At 40.8% G+C, this 24,596-nt stretch overlaps 1 protein-coding gene across 1 annotated transcript in view; it reads right to left on the reverse strand.

The window, feature by feature from the left end:
• ORC1 (origin recognition complex subunit 1) overlaps nucleotides 1-24,596 on the reverse strand; it is a 967,334-nt gene that overhangs the window by 369,885 nt on the left and 572,853 nt on the right. Inside the window, exon 12 of the mRNA XM_044086852.1 lies at nucleotides 2,239-2,388. Coding sequence (XP_043942787.1) covers nucleotides 2,239-2,388 — 150 coding nt within the window. The remainder of the gene's footprint in view (nucleotides 1-2,238; nucleotides 2,389-24,596) is intronic.

Here is a 24,596-nt window from a genome sequence, read left to right on the forward strand (position 1 = left end):
TGGAGGTGTGAAAAGTCAAAGCAGACTGGATTTGTATTTTTTTATGAATGTAATAAAATGAAATCATACTGGAATGGAATCAATCATTTTTTTGCAAGCTTTATTTAATGAATCCTTTACCTTAACTAAAGCATTGATTATACTAAATGTAAATGAAGGTCCCTACCTATTTGTTATGGACAATACCTGCTATATCTAGGAAATGCCTAACCAGAAGGTGGAATTCAAATACATCCCCAACCTTGGAAGAATTCTACACTTTACTTGAAGACAACTGCATCGATGGAAATAAAAATCAAAGAACTACGAATCTATCCCAGGTAACTGGTAAATAATCCTTGGAAGAAAGTTATATCTTTGTTGGACACTCTGCAATAATCAATATTGTATTTCTGATAACTGATCTGTTAATTCTATATTTAATAACATACAGTGTATATAACTGGCAAAGCTGCGGTGGTGCAGCGGTAGCATTGTTGCCTCACAGCAAGAAGTTCTCCCATTCGATTCTCTGCTGGAGTGCCTTCTGTGTGGAGTCTGCACGTCCTCCCTGCGGTCAAGTGGCATTCAAAAGACATGCGTAGAATGGGCGTGCCTTCATTGAAGGTTGGGCGTTGAGCTGGCCCCTCGGCACCCGTAAAAAAATCTACTGCCAAATCATTAGCGGACCGGAGTTCCGCTGTGGCGACCCCTAACCGGGGAAAAGGCGAAAGAAAAACAACAGTGTATATAATTGAAAGTCAGGCTACTGTAAATACTGTATATAGTTGTTTAAAACGATATTTAAAAATGTTACTTTAACTGAAAACAAAAAAATTTTTTAGGGGAAAAAAAAAGAAACTCAAAATTTACATTTCTTAGTAAGCTGCACCTGGTCAAGAAGCCACAGCAATAAAAAAAGACATTATACATGCAAAACCCTAGTAATTATCTTTTAAATCACGACAATAGAAAATTTCCTGGCCCAGAAATCCTGTCTCCGAGCTTGAGATCAGTCATACAATGCTTGACTTGGCAGCTTTCTTCCAGCAGAGTGCACTGTGGTTACATTTGTGAAGCTCAGTACAACATATAGTTTAATAACAACATATAGTTCTCTTTACATTTGTAAAACAGCCTGTGGATTACATTAATATTTACAAATGCCACAGAATTATTTACAAAAGTCTATCTAGCTAGGCTGGCAGCCTTCACAGAACATATCAGAGATCTCAGAAGCTGTGAAAGGGAGGAAGAGGACAAATTGCCAAACTGACCAGCACAACCATCAGAACCCTAATGATGTAGCTGAAGTTTACTTCAATGGAATGGAAATACTAGGAATCAAACATGCAGAAAGTCAATTATTCCCTCAAATCAACAAGAATAGAGTGTTTACATAGAAATATTTTCTACAGTGCCATTTCATGACAACAATCTAAGAAATACAACACACTAGCCACTCAAGACAGGATGATGAACTACCTATCAAAGAAAGAATTAAAAAGGATATAGCTGGAGATATTCCAGATAAAGTCAGTCAATAAATTTGACAAACTGTATGTCAACATAATTATCTACAGAACCTGAGCTCTGCAGAGATAAAATTACTTCTCTGCAGGATACCAAGGCTAACCTGAGTTTCTCTCTTCTGCCCTTCCTCTTTCATCAATGTGATGGGAGTAAAAAGTCTCTGGACCTTCTCAGGCAATGACATACATGGTGCTTTCCTGTCATGCCTCCCACAAAGAAATAAGATGGCTGTCATTTCAGAACACAATGTGTGACTCATAACTTTACGGAAAGTCAGCAGTTTCTTTCTACCACCACTCATCGAAGCTCATCAAAAAAGAGTAAGCAAAAGGTGGCTTTGAGACTAAGCAGTAATCGGTATACATTCTGCATACAAAATATCACATTTAAGAAGGATTGCAGGCAAAGTACATGCCATTTTGACTTCTCTAAATGTCCATGAAGGACACAAAAAATAGAAAAATGAGTGAGATTAAGTGGCAGATGTTGGACTTATAGTCAGACATCTTCAAACTCAGTGCTTGAATAACCAAAAAAAAATCTCCAGAGGAATGATGTAGCATGGAATCCTGTGCTGTGCAGATCTGGCAAGTGTCAGGCCATAAGATGTGGGTGATGCTGTTTCCTGTGTGTGAGAGAATCATAACCAAAGATGCAAAGTTTCTGCGCAAACAGACAAATCATACATTCTTACTGCCATAGCCTTAATTCGGTGTCAGTACTCACCAGTCTGCTGGACACTCTGTTGATCATAATCCTTTCTGGCAAGTCCATAGTATTTGCAATGGCCAAAACTACCAGCTTGGCTGATTTACGGGTAGGCCAGTCAAACAAGTTGTACATCACATTCTGCTTCCTGGTCCACAAGAGATCCAGCTAAAGAAATGCAAAAATTCATAATCCATGTGAAAGAAATGCTTTTAACAGTAACACCATGCATTTTATGCATGTTATCTTTGCACTCTGTGACATTTCAACATGAAAAATAAAAGATCACAACAAAGCTAATCAGGTAACTGGCACTGAGGCCAAAAAGCTTTAACTTCAGTCTTAAGGAAGGTCAACTTAAGCTTTCTGCTATACACCAAAGTAAGAAGAATAAAGTCAGACAGGAAGCAGAGAATTTATGGAGTTTTCTATAGCATTTGGCTTGTGTGGAACCCTGTAAGACAAGTGTTGAAGGTATTTGAAGGAAATGAGACCAGCACTAATCTATAATGTTGGTCAAAGGGTTCTCATGCAAATTGATGCTATATGGAAACAAACACATATCAGTTATCATAAAGAAAAGTGGTTTCATAACAAGCATTTAAAAAGGGGAGTCTGCTCTACCACTAAAAAAATACTCAAATTTATATAACACCTGAAGGAGTTATGGGGTTTCAAAGGATTATAACAAAATTAGAAAAATAATTCTGATAGGTACCTATCAATAACTTCATTTTCAGTAGTGACATGCCTGGCAGCTTAGCCTAAAGAATAAGGCCCATGAGCTGCTAACATACCTCAGACATATGCCCAGATTTTAATTCTGTCCATCTCTGTTTGCTTACTCTCTGTGACAAACTGTGCAAGTCACTTCTTCAGACAGGAATTGCATGTTATCCCTAAAAAAGGATCACTTTTGCCTCGTGGGCTTATCCCATTAAATAGAAAGCTCTTCAAATTTTATTACCTCACTTCCTATAAGACCAGCACAATACCAAAAGACATCCTTCTATCTCATCTTAATACAAATGTGTACAATTTCACGTTCTCCAATTCTTAAACCCATTGAATTCATGCATGTCCTTCTAGGATAAGAAATAACCTGTGCACAAAGTTGTGGAAATACCTATCAAAAATTCTTTATTATAGCAAGATCATCATCAGCAGCAAAGACACTGATAATTATGCCCTTGTGACGTCTGCAAAAGCAGTGTTTTGCCTCTTTCTTTTTGCTTTTTCCAACTTCACCATATCTCCCTTCCCTCTTATACAATTTTAGACTGAAAATACTGTGGTTATGAACTATTAGCTCACACTCTCTAATTTCTCTAAGTCTTTTGGGTTTCTAATACCATGACTTGAATGGACCCCATTCCTAAAGTCAAAGTATGATTAGAGACCATGAAATTAATATTGTTTCAATCATTTATGTTAACCAAAAGTGCTCTTCGCAGCACTCGTAATGTGTCCAGTAATGACTCCTCCTGCTTTTCATACAGAGTTGAATGTATCGGTAACATATCCAAGAAAGATTGTAAATTCTTTACAAGACCTACTGCTCCTACTACTATTGGAACTGTCCAAGTATCCTTCTTCCACATTGCCCTTGTTTCTGCCTGCAAATCCTGTTATTTTATGTCTTTGTCTCTCTCTGTGCATAAGACACTGTAGTCACAGGTTATAGAAATTTAAATGATCAATGCTACCTTTAGTCTTATTTTCATGGACTACTATATCTGGTTTTCTCACATCTATTACTTGAACAGTTGGGTAATGGGTTATCCCTTGTGATAGAAACTTCACAATTTTCTGTAATGCTTTGTGGTTCATGTTTCCAGTGTTTTTCAGCTACTTCAATATTATAATGTTTGCACAACCCCCAATGCAACAGTCATGCCACATTATTATGCCTTTCAGTACACAGTCCTTCTACCATTAGTAGATCATAACCAGCAACAAGATGTGCGACTGTTTCCAATTTTGTTTTACAAAACCTACATTTGTCTGTTTCTGCCACATGTTCAATGGATTTTGTAAACCGAAATGTAAGTAGTCCACTATCTTTTGACACAAATACTAACCTTTCATCTCTTGGTTTCAAATCACCTCTCCTTAACCATTCCTGCATTTGGTCCTGATCAACATGAGGTTATTCCAAAAATGTTCTATACTTGCAATTTTATTTATGCAGTTTCCACATTTCTTGCCTTCTCATATGATCATTCACCTTATACGGTTTCTTTTGTTTATTCACACATTTAGTTGCTGCCTGATTTTTATCTACTTCTGTTTTGATTTCCATTCCGACTTGATGCCAATATCCTTCTGCTAAACGAAGCAGGGAAGTCATCTTAGTCATTCTTCTCATGTTTCAAAACTTTCACTACGTTTAGTCTTATGAATACAGCAGATATGTATGCAGTCCCATGACTGCAGAGGAGGCTCATACCTTCTTCAGGACGGGGAATATACAGCTTTGGTGTACACTGATTTTTAGAAATCATTTGATGAGACTGAAGCATCCTTCTTGTTTTCCTGTCAAAACCTAGCCAACAGCTAACTCAATTTCTCCAAATCTTTGGGTTTCTAATACCATGATGGGAGTGGACCCCATTCCCAAGTCAAAGTACGATTAAAGTTAATGAAATTACTATTGTTTCAATCTTTGATGTCAGCCACAAGTGCTCTTCGCAGAACCCGCAATGTGCCCAGTAATAATGACTCCTGCAATTTGTATGGGCTTACATGTAATTGGTAACATACATAAATAAGATTGTAATTTTTTTTTTAAAGACCCATTGCTCCTACGACTACTGGAACTGGGTAAGCTTTCTTCCACATTGCTCTCATTTCTGCCTGCAAATCATGATATTTTATGACTGTGTTTCTCTGTACACAAGACGCTGTAGTCACTGGGTGTGGTGATTTCAATGATCAATGCTACTTTTGTCTTCTTTTCGTGGACCACTACATCTAGTTTTCTAGCATGTAACTTTTGCTGGTAATGGATGATCCCTTGTGATGTAAACCATCTTTTTCTATGATGCTTTGTAGCGCATTTTTCCAGCGTTTTCCAGCCACCTCAGTGCCATAATGTTTGCACAATCCCCAGTGCAACAGTCTTGCATTTCAGTATACAGTCCTTCTGCCATTAGTATGTCACAAACAGCAACGAGGTGCGTTAATGTTTCCAATTCTGTTTTACAAAAACCTACATTTGTCAGTTTCTTCCACATATTCAAAGGACTTTGTAAACCAATGTGTATGTAAGCCCACTATCTTGGGCCACAAATATTAACCTTTCGTCTTTTGGCTTGAATTCGCCTCTCCTTAACCATTCCTGAGATTGATCCTGATCAACCTGAGGTTCTCCCATAAGTTTTCTATACTTACAACTATATTTATGCATTTTCCACATTTGTCTTCTCATCTGGTCCTTCACCTTATATTCTTTCTTTTTTTTTGGCACATTCAGCTGCTGCCCAATTTTTTTATCTACTTCTGGTTTGATTTCCATTCCTGCTTGATGCAGATATGCTTCTGCTAGATTAAGCAGAGAAGTCATCTTAGATTTATTCTCATGTTTCAAAAGTTTCACTATGTTTGGGTCTTGTGAGGTCATCAGATTTGTGCTGTCCCAAGATTGCAGATCTGTACATGTAATCAATTTCAAGGAGACCCATCCGTCCTTCGTATGGGGAATATATAATCTTGGTATGCACGGACTTTTATAAATCATTTGGTGAACATGAAGCATCCTTCCTGTCTAATCTAGCCAACACATTTTGGGGCCAGTCAATCATTCCAAAACTAAGCTAGGACAGGAAGAGCAAATTGGTTTATAGCTTGAACTTTGTTCCTAGAAGTCAACACTGTTTTCAGAATTAAAGTCTTCTAAAGAATTCCTTACTAACTTTTATTCGCATTTGTTCATGTTTTCCTGTTGATCCTCCATCAATTCACAAATGTTTATACACTCCCTCTTGCTCAAGTTCTTTTACATCACATTCTTGTCCCAAACTGATGATGTGATGTTGTTCTATCTCACCTTCATTCTTCACTGGTTGGGTTCGGAACCGATCCTTAGTTCTGATTCGGCCGTATCCAAAAGCTAGAGGTCTTCCACTGGCTTGTGGCTGTATTCCTATCCCATCATATCCTAGTAAAGCTCCCCAGATCTCGTTTGCCGCTAACATATTGGGTGCTTCCATTTTGGCTCTGGCTAAGTTGGAAAATTTTTCTTGCTCATTACTAATACAGTTGGTATTTTGGCTGTTTAATAAGTTAACGATTAGTATTTAAGTAGTTATCTAGTTAGTTTAGAGAGTTTGCTCTTCTGCTATACTTCTGGCTGTCGTTTTTCTTCGCTAGGCCTGTGCTACTCCCTATCCCGGCTTAAATTTTGTGTTTAAAGCCAGTTTCTAATTAGAGGGCTTTCCTTTCTATTCTTTACCCTGCCTTTTTACAGACTCGTTTAATTTAGAATGTGTTGTTAAGAAGATTAGTGTTCCTGTTACGTCTTCCTAACCAAAATCGGCAGCTCAATTAAGTGAGAGGGTTGCTGTTGCCAGTTCAAGTTAGAGGGCCATCTTTCTCCCTTCCCCCTCTCTTTTGAGCTAGGCAGCTTCATTATCAGTTAGAGAACTGCCACCCTTTCCCCTTCTTTTGTTCTATTTGTTATGGTCATTTCTTCTTGTCAAAAAAAAAAAAAAAAAAAAAAAAAAATATTTTATATATATATATATATATATATATATATATATATATATATATATACATAAATACACGCGCGCACACACACACACACACACACACACACACACACACACACACATAGATGGATATAAATATATAGCATAGTGATAGCTTTGGTTTGTCTACTAGACTGTTGAGTAGTTGTATACTTTTCTTATACTACTTGTTGTCTATTAGTAAACTGATCAAGTCCACAGAACATAAGGAAATCATCTGGGTTTAAAAAGTGTGTGAAGTGTAACCAGAAAATGTCTATCATGGATGGACACACTATTTGTGTATTCTGCTAGGAGCTTTGCATCTGCAAGAATCATGTCCTATTTCCCACTCTTAGTTCTAGAGTGCTGCTTGAAAGGAAGAACAAGCTTATAGTACGAGGTTTACTAAGTCCCCCTTCACTGAAGTGTTAGAAGGAGGTCAGGGCTCTTCAAAATTGACCAAGTCTCCTTCACCGAAGTCTGACAAATCTGGAAAAAGGTCATCTCCTTCTTCTGGCCAATTGGAGGTAGTAAAAAATCTGACCAAAGTTGCATCTCCGGACCCGAAGATTACTGGGCCCAGAAAATCTCCATCATCAGCTCCTTCAGTATTGGTGCTGATAGAGTTTGAATTAAGCAGCCGGTCCCCAGAATTGGTACCAGTCTCCCCTACTACAACCAGTAGGATCTCCTGCCCGGTCCTCCAGGAGTCTTTCTGATGATGACGTGAGTCAGGTAGTGCACAGACTTTTATGGACACTGGTGCTGGCCAAACTGCTATCAGCTCCAACCCTGAGGAATTCGTAACTGACCAGGACCTCCCCTTCGACATAGATCCCTCCTCTGAGTCGACCTGGGACCGTTGAGCCAGAATGTCTGGAACCTATTGTACTGGAATCCCCAGTGCCAAGACCCATTCCAGGATATTTCGGCCAGACATCTGTTCCGGCATCCTCGGTTCTGTCTAAACTTGAGGGGTCTAGGATCAGGCGCTCTCCGGTTGGGACCGGGGAGGAGAGTTGGATTAGACATTTGTCGGATCTGAACTTGCCTCTCTGGGCTTTGCAGCGGGTGAGCTCGGCTCCTACATCGGCCTCGGAGCCAATCCCCTTGGTTCTGGGATACCTTCTGGCTTTTCTGAGCCGGTGGTGTCATCAGATCAGGCGAGTTGGGCTTTCGAGGTGATGAGGAGAGTGCTGTCTCCACAGACAGCTCCACTCGAGTCCTGATATTCTTCCTTTAAAGGCACTGACGTCTGTCTCAGCACCACACCATCCACAGACACACAGAGACCCTAGCCCTCAGGATACCCCAACGGATGAACCCCTCTCTTCCGAAACCTCTCCAGAATACCCTTCTAAAGAGGTACCGCATAAGACTTTGCAAGAGGAAGTATTTAGACTCCCCAGGGAAGTCAGTTGCTTCAGATACAGATCTCGATGAGTCAGAAGGGTCCCCACTGTTGCCCTCTGAGAACATCTCCTTTCCTGACATCCTAGAAATCCTTAGACAGACAGCTGGAAGACAATCAACCCTTCTGAGAAGAGTCTGTATACCTGAAGTCTTTTGGGTCTCCCCCTTCTGCCACTTGGGTGCCTCCGCCTTTCGACAAGCTCATTGAATTAGTCAGTTGAAAGGCATGGGAGTCTCCAGACTAAATGGAACCCGTTTGCTTGGAGGCCAAACAAATTTATTACTACACCTAGACAGGAATTTCTTACTAAGGGTGTTCCAGTGGATGCTATGCTGGTGGCAGCGGCCACCAAAAAGGAACTTTCAGAGACATCCTCGTCTGTCCATCCACGGAACAAGGAGTCTTGTACTATGAATAAACATAGAAAGCACATTTTCTCTTCAGCAACTTTTGCACTCAGATCGCTGAATTATCTAACACACTTTACTAATACAGAGCGATCTCCTAGAGGAGCTAGGAAATACTCTACAAGGTTCAGTAGCTGCAGGGGGTTATCAGACAAGGTTTCCTCTCAGCTCTCCACCTTAAACTCTGTGGTTAACTCCTCCATGAGGCGTATTTCGTACGCAGCACATGGAGCGCGAAGGGTAGCGGGTTCAGGAATTTCCCTGTGGAGACATTCCTGGCTGCACTTGTGTGACTTTGCAGAACCCTATACGTTTACCTTTGTTAATGCTCCCCTTTGATGGCTTGTCCCCTCTTCAGGCCAAAAGTTAAGGACTCACTCACCAGGTCTGAGCAAGAATGGAAAACTCTTTCTGTCATTGGAATCCGTTTTTCCCTACCTTCTAGACCTTACCCAAAAGGTCAAAAGGCAAGAAAGATGTGGTTCTGAAAATCGCAGAGTGTTTTTCAGGACACGTGGTGACTCTTCCCCCAGGGGCAGAGGGGGGGGGGAGTAGTAATGGGAGACGCTATTCATGCAGCAGAGGGGGTCTACAAAATCAGGGTGATAGGGATTCATTCTGTGGTAGGCCCTTTCAATGCTCCTGAAGGGAGGCCAATCTGTCCATCTCTTGAGGCAGTCAGGGGTCGCTTATCTTTGTACCAAGAAGAAGAAAGTCAGTACGGCAAACTTTTCAAACAGCTCCAATACCAATGAAAAGAAAAAAGAAGAAAAGCAGGAGTGTAGGAAAATTCAAAGCACGACCTCAGTTGTAAACCAAAATGAACGCTTTATTTGGTATTGCGTTTTCGTCCAATAGACTTCATCAGATAAAATGCATATTTAAAATCAAGGCTTTTATACCAAAATTCATATTATTATTGTTGACCAGTCGTGTTTCACTTCTAATTAAAAAGTCCCACTTAAATTTAACATTTCACAATGTGTATATAATACATTCATAACCATTTCATATGTAATAAATTATTAATTTAATTTAAAAACAAACATTTATTTAAAAAACTCTATTTAGTTTATAAAATTAATTCATTCAAAAATTAATGTATTTATTTAACATTTCAAAGGGTTTATTCAGAGGTAACCTTACTTCATCAATTTACAATGAACACTGCCATCTACTGACCATATTTGTTGTTGTTCCCAAGGTTATATTTTAGCAGCTTTTAGCTTTAAAAGTGGTAAAATAGATATGTTTTCATTTAACCCTGGGGGTCTATTGGCTTCCAGGACCAATTGCCACCACAACTCTTTAAAGCCTATGTTTTCTTCCCAAGGACCCCCCTCTTATGTCGATTTTTATTTGGTCCAACACAAAAAAACTATATTTATATTCCTTGCAGACAAGTGAGTGCTTATAAAGTGCATTGGTTTCTTTACATTTACCAATTTCGTAGATGTGTTCGTAAATCCTCTTCTTCAAGGTACGCTCTGTCTTCCCCACATAGTAAGAAGTGCATCCCTTACAAATGGCTAAGTAGACTAGTCCCTTAGACTCACAGTTAAAGTATCCTTTACTGTGTAACCAAATATTTCTACTTTCCAAATAAATTTTATCTTGGTTGGATATGTACTCACATTGTCTGCATCTTCCACATTTATATGTGCCTATTGTTGTAAGATTTCCCCTTTCGCCTTTGTGTCCTAGATTCCCTTTTTCTAGTAAATTTTTTATACTATATGAATTTTTGAACACTACCTTCGGGTTGGAATCAAGTAATCCTTCCAAGTCCGTAAAGGCTTTGAACTTTTCCCACTCATTTTGAAATAATTCTTTTACCTTACTGTTGAGTGCATTGTACTCTAGTATAAGTGATTGTTGGTAATTGTCTTTCTTTTCTGGATTGTTTTTATAGGGGTTTTGTATTTCTTCCTTAAGTACCAATATGGGTTTGAACCTCCCATTTCTAGCTTTGGACACCTCAGTCCTGTATTCCCTGATGAATTCCTTGGGATATCCTCTTTCTAGGAACATTCGTTCTAGTTTGTCACATTCCGTCAGTGCTGGTCATTCTGGAACCTCTGACGAACTGTCCCTTCACTAGGTTTCTTTTACAGTATCTGGGGTGTCCACTTTGAAAGTGAAGAAAAGAATTAACATAAGTGTCTTTTCTATACACTTTTGATTCTATGGTATTCAAATTTTTAGTAATTTCTATGTCTAGATAAGCAATGTTAGTATTGGATGTAGTGTGTGTAAATTTCAAAAAATCCGTTGTCTCTCCTATATATAATAAGAATTCTTCAAGCTTAGTGTGGTCCCCTGTCCAAAGAATGATGATATCGTCAAGGAATCTTTTGTACAACATACAGTGTTGGAAATATTCTGATGTGAATACAAACTTTTCCTCCCAGTTAGCGAGGACCAAATTAGCAAATGTAGGGGCACAGGCTGCCCCCATTGCAACTCCCTGGGTTTGTTGGTAAAACTCCCCTTGGTGGACTAAAAAGTTGTTCCTTAGAATAATGTCCATTAAGCCTGTACATGCTATTTTGTCCTCATGTGTCATTTTATCATCCTTAAATACTTCATCTTCGAACATTTCCATACCCTTTCCATATGGTATCGATCCAAATAAGTCCACCACATCTATTGTCACAAACAGTGTATCTTTGTAAGGTAACTCTGGGTCTAATTGTCTTAATAGGTCCCACGAGTCTCTCAGTATGGTTTTTTTATTGATCCATATATGTTTTGTTTTTGTGTCAACGAATACAGCCAAAGGTGTGGTTTTGGATCCTTCAGCTGACACAATGGGTCTAAAGGGGGGGTCAGTGGTATTCTTGTGTATTTTCGGGATACCGAAAATAACAGGTACTTTTGGTTTATTGACTTTCAAGAAAAAGTGTATCTTTTCATCAATAACTGACTCTATGGCCATATCATTCAACATTATGTCTATCTTGTGATAGGCTAAGTTTATCTCATTTCTAGAGACTATCCTATATTTGGTTTCATCAGTTAAGATTTCGTTCATTTTACTTTCGTAGTCAATTACTTCCATTATAACCACTCCCCCACCTTTATCCGGTTTCATAACCCTAACACTTTCATTGTGTCTAAGTTCTTCTAGGGTCTCCTTTTCTTTTTTATCTAAGTTGTTTTTATATCTCACTCATCACATCTTTTCATTCCTTTTTCCATAACTTGTTCAAAATTTCTAAGTTGTGCGTGAATGGGTGGATTGTATGTAGATTTCCTTTTTAATATTCTTTGTTCTTTTGTGACATTTAATTTCTCCTTATTGAAACCATATTCTTCTTTCTTAAATAACAATTCAAGGTTCATCTTTCTCAAAAACAGTTTTATATCCAGGGTTGTTTGTGTTCTGTTCCCTTTAGTCATAGGAATAAACTTGAACCCCTTTTCTAACAATGAAAAATGCTCTTTCTTAAGTTCAATGTTACTGAAATTATATATACTGAACCCTTCCAGTGTGTACTTGTTTCCTATCTTAACAATATTGTCTCCTTTTTTGCTTCCATTGTCAGGTAGGGGGTTTATTGCATGTATCTCCCCCTTCCTTACGGACCTGGAAATACCCAAACAATGTTCAGATAGGTTCAGTGTTTCACACAGAACTTGTCAAAGTATTTAATAGATGTGGTTTGGACATAGTTAAGTGTATAATAGAAGAAAATGATAGAAATTTAGAAAACATTAATGAGCAAATTCATAAGTTGGATACAGTCATTAGGGATGACTTAATTTTTGAGATTAAAGAAAAAAGGCAGAAATATTTTCAAGTAAAAGGGGAAATTGATTTAAAATGTAAGACACTAGTAGAAAGAAAAATGGTAAAGCTCAAAAGGGACATGGTAGAATATGAAAATCAAACATGTTACCCAAAACCAGTTAGTAATAGTATACCCTCACATCAAAGGTACAACAACAGAAAAGGAGGGGAGGGGGTTTCAAAGGTATGGACAAAAACTAGAGAAGCCTTTGAACACAGGCAATTCTTAGACTATGACTATGATGAAGAATTTCCACCTCTAGAAAGGCAACATTTTAGTCCCAATAGAGAAAATAATGGAAATGTTCACAGGCAAGGGGGGATAAGGGGAAGGGGGAGATACATGCAATAAACCCCCTACCTGACAATGGAAGCAAAAAAGGAGACAATATTGTTAAGATAGGAAACAAGTACACACTGGAAGGGTTCAGTATATATAATTTCAGTAACATTGAACTTAAGAAAGAGCATTTTTCATTGTTAGAAAAGGGGTTCAAGTTTATTCCTATGACTAAAGGGAACAGAACACAAACAACCCTGGATATAAAACTGTTTTTGAGAAAGATGAACCTTGAATTGTTATTTAAGAAAGAAGAATATGGTTTCAATAAGGAGAAATTAAATGTCACAAAAGAACAAAGAATATTAAAAAGGAAATCTACATACAATCCACCCATTCACGCACAACTTAGAAATTTTGAACAAGTTATGGAAAAAGGAATTAAAAGATGTGATAAAAGAGTGAGATATAAAAACAACTTAGATAAAAAAGAAAAGGAGACCCTAGAAGAACTTAGACACAATGAAAGTGTTAGGGTTATGAAACCGGATAAAGGTGGGGGAGTGGTTATAATGGAAGTAATTGACTACGAAAGTAAAATGAACGAAATCTTAACTGATGAAACCATATATAGGATAGTCTCTAGAAATGAGATAAACTTAGCCTATCACAAGATAGACATAATGTTGAATGATATGGCCATAGAATCAGTTATTGATGAAAAGATACACTTTTTCTTGAAAGTCAATAAACCAAAAGTACCTGTTATTTTCGGTATCCCGAAAATACACAAGAATACCACTGACCCCCCCTTTAGACCCATTGTGTCAGCTGAAGGATCCAAAACCACACCTTTGGCTGTATTCGTTGACACAAAAACAAAACATATATGGATCAATAAAAAAACCATACTGAGAGACTCGTGGGACCTATTAAGACAATTAGACCCAGAGTTACGGTACAAAGATACACTGTTTGTGACAATAGATGTGGTGGACTTATTTGGATCGATACCATATGGAAAGGGTATGGAAATGTTCGAAGATGAAGTATTTAAGGATGATAAAATGACACATGAGGACAAAATAGCATGTACAGGCTTAATGGACATTATTCTAAGGAACAACTTTTTAGTCCACCAAGGGGAGTTTTACCAACAAACCCAGGGAGTTGCAATGGGGGCAGCCTGTGCCCCTACATTTGCTAATTTGGTCCTCGCTAACTGGGAGGAAAAGTTTGTATTCACATCAGAATATTTCCAACACTGTATGTTGTACAAAAGATTCCTTGACGATATCATCATTCTTTGGACAGGGGACCACACTAAGCTTGAAGAATTCTTATTATATATAGGAGAGACAACGGATTTTTTGAAATTTACACACACTATATCCAATACTAACATTGCTTATCTAGACATAGAAATTACTAAAAATTTGAATACCATAGAATCAAAAGTGTATAGAAAAGACACTTATGTTAATTCTTTTCTTCACTTTCAAAGTGGACACCCCAGATACTGTAAAAGAAACCTAGTGAAGGGACAGTTCGTCAGAGGTTCCAGAATGACCAGCACTGACTATGAATTTAAAATGGAATGTGACAAACTAGAACGAATGTTCCTAGAAAGAGGATATCCCAAGGAATTCATCAGGGAATACAGGACTGAGGTGTCCAAAGCTAGAAATGGGAGGTTCAAACCCATATTGGGGCTTAAGGAAGAAATACAAAACCCCTATAAAAACAATCCAGAAAAGAAAGACAATTACCAACAATCACTTATACTAGAGTACAATGCACTCAACAGTAAGGTAAAAGAATTATTTCAAAATGAGTGGGAAAAGTTCAAAGCCTTTACGGACTTGGAAGGATTACTTGATTCCAACCCGAAGGTAGTGTTCAAAAATTCATATAATATAAAAAATTTACTAGAAAAAGGGAATCTAGGACACAAAGGCGAAAGGGGAAATCTTACAACAATAGGCACATATAAATGTGGAAGATGCAGACAATGTGAGTACATATCCAACCAAGATAAAATTTATTTGGAAAGTAGAAATATTTGGTTACACAGTAAAGGATACTTTAACTGTGAGTCTAAGGGACTAGTCTACTTAGCCATTTGTAAGGGATGCACTTCTTACTATGTGGGGAAGACAGAGCGTACCTTGAAGAAGAGGATTTACGAACACATCTACGAAATTGGTAAATGTAAAGAAACAAATGCACTTTATAAGCACTCACTTGTCTGCAAGGAATATAAATATAGTTTTTTTGTGTTGGACCAAATAAAAATCGACATAAGAGGGGGTCCTTGGGAAGAAAACATAGGCTTTAAAGAGTTGTGGTGGCAATTGGTTCTGGAAGCCAATAGACCCCCAGGGTTAAATGAAAACATATCTATTTTACCACTTTTAAAGCTAAAAGCTGCTAAAATATAACCTTGGGAACAACAACAAATATGGTCAGTAGATGGCAGTGTTCATTGTATAAGGTTACCTCTGAATAAACCCTTTGAAATGTTAAATAAATACATTAATTTTTGAATGAATTAATTTTATAAACTAAATAGAGTTTTTTAAATAAATGTTTGTTTTTAAATTAAATTAATAATTTATTACATATGAAATGATTATGAATGTATTATATACACATTGTGAAATGTTAAATTTAAGTGGGACTTTTTAATTAGAAGTGAAACACGATTGGTCAACAATAATATGAATTTTGGTATAAAAGCCTTGATTTTAAATATGCATTTTATCTGATGAAGTCTATTGGACGAAAACGCAATACCAAATAAAGCGTTCATTTTGGTTTACAACTGAGGTCGTGCTTTGAATTTTCCTACACTCCTGCTTTTCTTCTTTTTTCTTTTCATTTGTACCAAGAAGCCTGGCTGGAAATAAAAGAAAAGTCAGTACAAAGTATAATTTCCAGAGGCTACTCTACACCCTTCGCCCTTCCAGTCCCAAACAAAGAACACCCCGGACGTTCCACCCAGTCGGAGGGAATAGGCAACTCTAGAAATTCAAAACTTGCTGGACAAGAGTCATCCAAAGAGTCTCAGCAGATCAAATAGGATCCAGAAGTTACTCAAGGTTCTTTTTAGTGCCAAAGAGAACAGGGGACCGAAGGCCAATTTTGGACATCAGCAGGATTAAACGAATCAGTAAGTAAGAAAGCTCTGGATGGTAACAGTGCAGTCGATTTTTTTCTTTCTGGGAAAAGACAACTGGATATGCTCTATAGACCTTCAGGATGCGTACTACCAAAAGATGGACAGGCCATCCAGGAGTCATCTGCACTTCTGGCTATGAGCCAGTCATTACCAATTTCAGGCCCTGCCCTTTGGTCTCACTAAAGCCCCCCAGAGTGTTCACCAAGTGAATGGCAGTGGTCACGGCTCACTTAAGATGTCTAGGATTCCGAATGTTTTTATATCTAGACAACTGTCTAACCGCCACCACCAAGCATCTACTACTAAAAACAAGAGACACCACATTACTTCTCTGCTATCACCTAGGAATTATGATAAATTACAAAAAAAATCTGCCTTGTTGCCATCTCAACATATTGTTTTTATAGGGGCAGATCTAGACACAACAAAAATGATGGCAAAACTTCCTAGAGAAAAAGTTTTATTTCTGTGACATCACGTCTTAAACTTTCTTTCCAAAAGAAGGGTACAGGCAAGAACAGTTGTGAAAGTCTTAGGAACCATGGCAGCAGTGATAAAAAGAAGTTATGTACTTACCATAACATTCCATGTGAGTTGTGCATCTTGCCTTCATTCTTAAACATGGGTTCGGAGCCGATCCATCGGTTCCGAGTCAGCCGTTTTACTAGCTGAAGATCTAAGAGCAGCTCGAGGCCAGGTCCCTATCCCATAAAGCTCTCTGTCCTACCTCAGACCTAGTTTGCTGAACCCAGCATGAACAGGTATAACTCAATAAATACTCCAACCAGAGTAAGAAGTCCCAGAACAAGACAACCAGACCCAAATCTTCGAGACCCTGGAGGGGGAAGGTGGGTGGGAATGTAAGAATGAAGGCGAGATTAACTCACATGGAACGTTATGGTAAGTATTTAACTTCTTTATGTGAAGTTGATCAATCTCGCCACTCATTCTTACACAAGGGTAGCATCCCAAGCATCCTAATCCTGGGTGGCTCAAGGGAGTATATTCCTGAGGACAGTGGAACCAAAGGAAGCTCTATCCGTGGAGGTCCTGTCCACTTTGTAATGAGTGATAAAGGTATGCGGCTTAGACCAAGTGGCAGCTGCACATACAGTATCCAAAGGCATTCCAGCCGCATAAGCAGAAGTGGAAACTGCCCTAGTGGAGTGCGCCTTCACACCATGCTCTAATGTTTGGTTCGCTAAAGAGTACATAAATTTAATGCAGTCAGTTAACCATTTGGAAAGGGTAACTTTAGAGACTGGTAATCCTTTCTTAGTGTCAGCATGAGATACAAACAGTTGGTCATACCTTCTATATTCCTTTGCCCTGTCCAAATAGAATCTGAATTGTCTGCGGACATCAAGTTTATGCAACATGTACTCCAACTTATTAGAATAATTACTGAAAAAGGTTGGAAGTTCGATAGTTTGATTCAGGTTAGACTTTGAACACATCTTTGGCAGGAATGAAGGATTAAGTCCTCAGTGATACTCGGTCTGGATGGAACACCAAATATGGGGGTTTGATAGAAAGGGTTTGAAGCTCAGACACCCTATATGCTGAGGTGATGGCCACCAAGAGAATAGATTTCCAAGAAAGAAACTTCAACTGGCAGGATGATGCAGGCTCAAAGGGGGGGGGGGGGGGTAATACGTGACCAAACAAAATTTAGATTCCATGGAGTAAAGGGTTGCCTAACAGGCAGCCTAAGATGAGTGGTACCCTTCAGGAAGGCCCTACATAATCTAGGAGACATCAAATTAGAACCTTCAGCTCTGAGGTGAAAATTCAAAATTGCAGCCAACTGAACTCTGGTAGCTGCAGCGCCTTCATGAAAAAGCTTAGATAGGAATTCCAGGATACTAGTAATCGGGGCAACATAAGGATCAATGCTATTTTGGGAGGCCCAAAAAGCAAAACGCTTCCATTTACTAGCATACAACTTTCTGGTGGAAGCCTTATGTGACGATACAAGAATGTGCTGTACCTCAGAAGAAAAATCGTGTGACTTAGCTAGGTTGGGAATCGGAGCAGCCAAACTGTCAGCCTGAGGGAATGAAGAGAGGGATGGAGGGCCGCTGACTAATGTCAGCAGGTCTAGAACTAGGCACAGAATCCAAGCTTCCTCCAGTTGATAGTCGGAGGAAGGGGAACCAAATCTGACGAGGCCAAAAAGGGGCTATTAAGATTACAGTCCTTCCCAGGCTTTTGGCTTTCTGCAAGAATTTCAGAATTAGGGGTATAGGTGGGAAGGCATACAGGAGTCCCAAGGGCCAATCATGTACGAGTGAGTCCCTTTGGCTGTCCCCCGGAGGGGGATTCAGGGCAAAGTAGCTTCTGCATTTGGCATTCATAGGGGATGCAAACAGATTGCAGCAAGGCTGGCCCCAGCTGTGGAAAATAATCTCCGCAACTACTTCTTTGAGAGACCACTCGTGCGGTAACAGAATGGCTCTGCTCAGTTTGTCTGCTATCACGTGAGATTTCCCCAGGATACGCGTTGCTATCAGAAAGCACCCGGTGGATACTGCCCACTGCCAAATTCTTAAGGCCTCTCAAGATGGGGTAAGACTTGGTTCCCCCTTGCTTGTTGATGTACCAGTTCACAGACATGTCAGTTTGTGTCGCAATCGTCCCTAGAGGCAGAGAGCAGTGGAAGTGCTGCAATGCCAAAAGCACTGCTCTCGGCTCCAGAACATTGATATGCAACTGTGACTCTGTCTCCGACCAGGTGCCTTGGGCTATTTTTCCCTGAAAAAGCCCCCCCCCCCCATCAGAGAAGCATCCGTGGTCACCGTGGCCGACGGCAGGGGAGAAACAAATGGTCGACCCACTGTAACCTGTTGGCTGGTCAACCACCAACGAAGATCCTTCTTGCAAGAGTCCATGATCATGATTAAGAATGACATCGAAGTTGTTGGTAAGACCACTAGGTGAAGACTAACCATTGAAAAATCCTCATGTGCATAAGTCCCAGAGGAACTGCTATGAGCGTAGCTGCCATGGTACCTAGAAGCTTCAGTACTTAATGGGCCGGTACTTTCCTTCTCTGCAAAATATCAGAGCCCTGGTTTCGGAGAGTGGTTATTCTGTCCAGGGGCAATTTTACTGTGGCAGTGGTGGTGTCTAGTTCTGCTCCGATAAAGGAGATCTGCTGCGATGGCGACAATGGACACTTTTCGAAACTGATAGTGATGCCTGAAAGCAGAGTGAGTGTGTGATCCCTGGACAGAATTAGTTGATGCCTGGAGGCGGCAGTAAGGAGCCAGTCATCCAGATATGGAAACACTCTGAATCCTAGATGCCTCAGGCGGGCCGCAACTACTGCCATGCATTTGGTAAACACTCTGGGGGCTGTTGCGAGTCCAAAGGGCAGTGCTCGAAATTGGTAGTGACTGGCTCCCAACTGGAAATGCAGATCTTTGGATGGCATGGCCATTTTGATATGGTAGTACACATCCTTGAGATCTATAGAGCACATCCAATCGCCCACTCCGAGGAATGGAAGAATAGACTGAAGCGTGACCATCCGGAACTACTACTTTACAAATGTGTTGAGTCTGCTGAGATCCAAGATGGGCCTCCAGTCCATTCTTCTTTGGAACTAAAAAGAATCTAGAGTAAGTTCCGGATCCTATCTGGTCTGCTGGGACTGGCTGGATGACTTTTCCTGCAGCCTCTGATTTCTATGGCTGCTTGATCCTTGAAACTGGGTGGAACGTCTGGGATTTTTTTCCCCCACAGGTGGATTTTCTAAGAATGGAATGATGTAACCCTCTAGTAATGATGCTTTGTACCCAAGAATCTGTTGTAATTCCTAGCCAGGCACCCGGAATACAAAGCCAAGCGACACCCGACTGCCTCCAGAGTAGGATGGTCTTGGCCTCCTTTCAGGAGTGCTGATGGGGCTTACCAAGGAACTGATCCCTGTTGCCCTGGTTCTGCAGACCCCCTCTGCTGCTGAGGCGGCATCTTCCATTATTACCCCCCTCCTCTGCCCCTGGAGGAGGGGGTTCACCACGTGTGTTCTGGAAAGCTCCTTGGGACTTTCGAAACCACATTTTTCCACCTTTCTGCCCTTTGGGGGTATGGTCTGGTAGGAGTGGAAAAACAGACTCCTACGGCAGATAGTCTCGTTCACTCTTGTTCACACCTAGTGAAAGACTCCTTGACTTTGGGCCCAAAAAGAGAAGAGCCATCGAATGAGGTGTTGACAAAGGAAGACTTGAAGGCTTCCGCAAAGGAGCATAAGCGCATCAAGGACAGTCTCGAAGAGCTATCGCTGAACCCGCTGCCCGACTCGAACCATCGGCTGCATAGGAAATGAGCTGCATGGACGAGTTCACTATGGAGTTGAGGGTATTAAGGTGGACTGTCACCTTCTCAGAGACAGCTCCATCTGTACTACCCTGCAGAGCACCTCAGAGCTCTTTTAGATCTCTTTGAAGATGGGTAAAATGAGTCAAGTAGTTAAGCGAATGCATAGCAAAGGTCACAGAACTAAAGATGCATTTCCGGTATCTGTCCATTGTTCTGGAATCCCTATTAGGAGGATGGACAGTAGAAGAGGTTTCGGACATCTCTTACTTGGTGGCCACCGCCACCACGGCATCAACCGGAACTCCCTTAGCGAGGAACATCTTGTCTTTGGGGGAGGTGATAAACTTGTTGGGCCTCCCAGGGACCAGTTCCATAGTATCAGGAGATTCCGACGCCCTTTGAGCAACCAACTCCATCAGCTTGTCGAAGGGCAGAGTCACCCAGGAGGTGGAAGGTTGAGACCCAAAGGCCTTCCGAAGCACCAACTCATCCTCAGTAGGGCTAACGGACTGCCAGTCACCCCTCTGCTTAAGGACTTCCAGGATATCAGCAAAGGAGATATCCTCAGAGAGGGACCGTGGGGAACCTTCCGATTCCTCTAATTCAGCGTCTGATGTCAAAGACTCCTGCGGGGAATCTAAATCCCTCCTCTTACAAAGTCTCTTCCTGGGAACCTCATAATTGGGAGCTTCTGGTGAGGCCTCAGTAGAGCAAGGTTCACCCAATGGGGTTACCTGAGGCTCCAGGTCTCAACGCTTCACAGGGACCTGCGATGTAGAGGCAGAAAGCGGCACTTTAGGAGAGGAGGAGGAGGAACCTGACAAAGTTTGTGTCTTGGATAACATAACTCTCCTCATAGCATCAAAGGCACCACTGCCCTGACCAGAGGAAGCCGCCGATTCCGAAGAAGACAACAACTTCCCCGGTGCCAAGACAGTGGGCTCCGAACCAGAGGACGGAGCCGAATTCATCCACGTCGAAGCCCCGAGAAGAAGGATCAGAACTGACGCATCGGTTCGACTCTTCCCCCCAAAACCGATCAGAGAGCATCGGCTCCCAGATTCTTCCAATGGAACTGAAGTCAGGGTTGACTGAGCAGATGGCAGTGGAACAGGCCTCTGCTCCGAAGGCTCCACAATCATCAGATCCTCCTCCCCCGGCTCAGAAGGCACAGCTCGCCAGAGTTGTAGTCACAGCAGGTGGGATGGTCTTAGGCCCCGAAACCGGTTGGGTGGAGGCTGATAATTTGGCCAGTGCCAGGTTATCGAGAAGCCTCTGCACCACCCCATCCACGTCAGAGAGGGTCCTCGAAGAATGAGTCGAAGGAACTGACGACGCCACCAATTGAAGGATAGGCGACCTCAAGGTTTCGAGACTGGGTCCAAGACTGGGGACCGGCTCCGAAAAACTGGCTAAGTGCATGTCTCCAAAGACTGCGGAGCTAGCAACAGCACCTTCACAGTAAAGCTTGGAGCTGATGACTTGAGCTCAGAGGAAGCCTTAGAAGACTTTGACCCCTTCGAAGACTTGGAGGTCTGGTCAACCTTGTCCAATGACTCCTGAAAATCTGGCTTCAATAAGCCTCTATCCACCAACTTCCTTCGTCTCGCAAGTAAAACCCTGCTATGCTACTGAAGGAATGGCAGATGGAGCAATCCTCCTAGAGGTGAACAGGCCCAAAACAATAAATGTAATTCACATGGGCATCCGTGATGGACATCTTCTGCATGCATTTTGGGCACTTTTAAACCCAGATTTTTGTTTCTCCTTATGGTCAGTCATATTAGGAACCACAGTAAACACTAATGAAGAGAAGATTACTGAATAACCAATCACACACAAAACACAGCAAACTCTAACTACTAGAACAATTCTAAGTTGTCAGATCCCTGAACAGCTGTCAATCTCTCTCTCTCTCTCTGTGTATATATATATATATATATATATATATATATATATATATATATATATATATATATATATATGTATATATATATATATATATATAAAAATCAAATTTCCAGAACTGAAGCACACTACCTATCTAATAACAATAAGCTAAGTACACTATTAATATATATATATATATATATATATATATATATATATATATATATATATATATATATATATATACATACACACACATACGGGATAGGGATTAGAACTAAAGTACGGCCAAAGGCCTAAGAGCAACCACTCTGAAAAGGAAGAAACTCATCAAACTTCTAATAAAGAAAAAAACAAGCAAAGGCTAACTAGCCCAATAAGCAGCAACTGTAAAAATTAGTAATATTATTCAACTTTAAGCAGAATATTTATCAAAAAGAGTAAAATATATAACAAACTGGCCCGAGCTCTCCGATGACCTCCGACCTGTTGCAGTGACAAACTAGATCTGAGGTAGGACAGAAAGCATCATGGGATAGGGACCTGGCCTCGAGCTACTCCGAGATCTTCAGCTAGTAAAACAGCTGACATGGAGCCGATGGACTGGATCCGAATCCATGTGTGAGAATGAACGGCGAGATTGAACATACTTAGTTCCATTAGCACACATGCACATGAGAACCCTGCAGTGGCTGCTGTGCACTCAGTGGTCGTTGCAAGAACTACCCATGCTCACCAAATTCTGATAACAGTCCTGCAAAAAAGACCTTTGCTGGTGGCTTCATTGCACTTGCGTGACAACAGGTTGACCCTTTGTCCTTACACAGCCTTTAGCCACAGTAACCACAGATGCCTCCCAAATAGGGTAGGGGGCGGGGGCATTATCTGAGAATGACAGTCCAAGGCACTTGATAGGATCACAAGGCCCATTTGCACATCAATGTCCTAGCGATGAGAGCGGTGCTTTTGGTGTACATAAACAAATGAGGAATCAGATAGTACCCCCTTTGTCAAGAGGCCCTGAGAGTATGGCAGTGGGTGACCTCCTCCCAACGCTTTCTGATAGCAATGCACATCCTGGGGAAATCCAACGTGATAGCAAACAAACTCAGCAGAGCGATCCTGATGCCTCACAAGTGGTCCCTAAAACAAGAAATAGCGGAGAGGATTTTCCACAAATGAGGCCAGCCTTGCTGCGACCTTTTTGCCACATCCATGAATGCCAAATGCAGCAATTATTTTGCCCTAATCCTCCCCTCTGGGGGAGTCACTAAGGGATGCACTTGTATACGACTGGCCTTCAGGTCTTCTTTATGCCTCCCCTCCTTTTCCCTTGATACCCAAAGTTCTTCAGAAAGCCAGCTCATTGGGAAGTAATCTGATTCTTGTTGTCCCATACTGGCCTTGTCAAATTTGGTTCCCCTTCCTTTGGCCTCATCTCCAGGAGGAGCTGTGGGTTCTGGACCCAGTTCCAGACCTTCTGAGTCGTACGTCGGGAACGCTACACCCCTCTCTTCAGCTGTCTGCTCAGACTCCAAATATATCCAGGCTCCCTAACCTTTCTCTTTCTGTGAAGCATATCTTGATCTTGTCTCATAAGGCTTCAATGAGAAAACTATACATGAGCAAATGGAAGAGATTTTCTTCCTGGGAATTAAGTAATCACATTGATCCTTTTTCTGCCCTAAAGCTTCTATTCTTGAATTTCTAACAAAGCTATTTAATGAAGGCACAGCTGCAGCTACCATTCAAGTCCAGTTAGCAGTGATATCCAATTTTCATATAAATGATTTACCCCAAATCTGATGTCTCACAGACTATGCAAAGCTTTCCTGAAGGGCACTATTCTGTTAAGACCACCCATTAAGACCCCCTCTACCACCATGGGACCTAAACTTTTTGTCCTCTGACCCCCCCCCCCCCCCTTTGAACCTTCATCATCCTGTGATCTAAAGTTTTTGACATGGAAAACAATTATTTTGATTGCCATCACTTTTGCTAGAAGGGCTTCAGAGCTGCAAGCATTATCGATAAATCCCCCTACATGCTTTTCCACAAAGACAGAATATCCCTTCGAACAAACCCATCCTTCCTACCAAAAGTTTGCTCAGAGTCTAATTTAAAATTAGTCCACAGATCTGCCAGTGTTTTTTCCCAATTAAGGCAACAAGGCAGAATATGTGCTACACCAACTGGATGTACACAGACAATTACGTTTCTACTTACATAGGACAAAGGATTTCAGAAAATCTGACCAATTATATGCAAATCTAACAACAAAGATCTTCCCAGCAAAGTCAAGGGTTATTCTAAGACAGCCACAGCAGCAGCTTCTGCTTTTCGCACTAGACCACC

Source organism: Protopterus annectens, chromosome 10.part0 (assembly GCF_019279795.1).
Source record: "Protopterus annectens isolate FY-2018-M chromosome 10.part0, PAN1.0, whole genome shotgun sequence".
Lineage (NCBI taxonomy): Eukaryota > Metazoa > Chordata > Ceratodontiformes > Protopteridae > Protopterus > Protopterus annectens.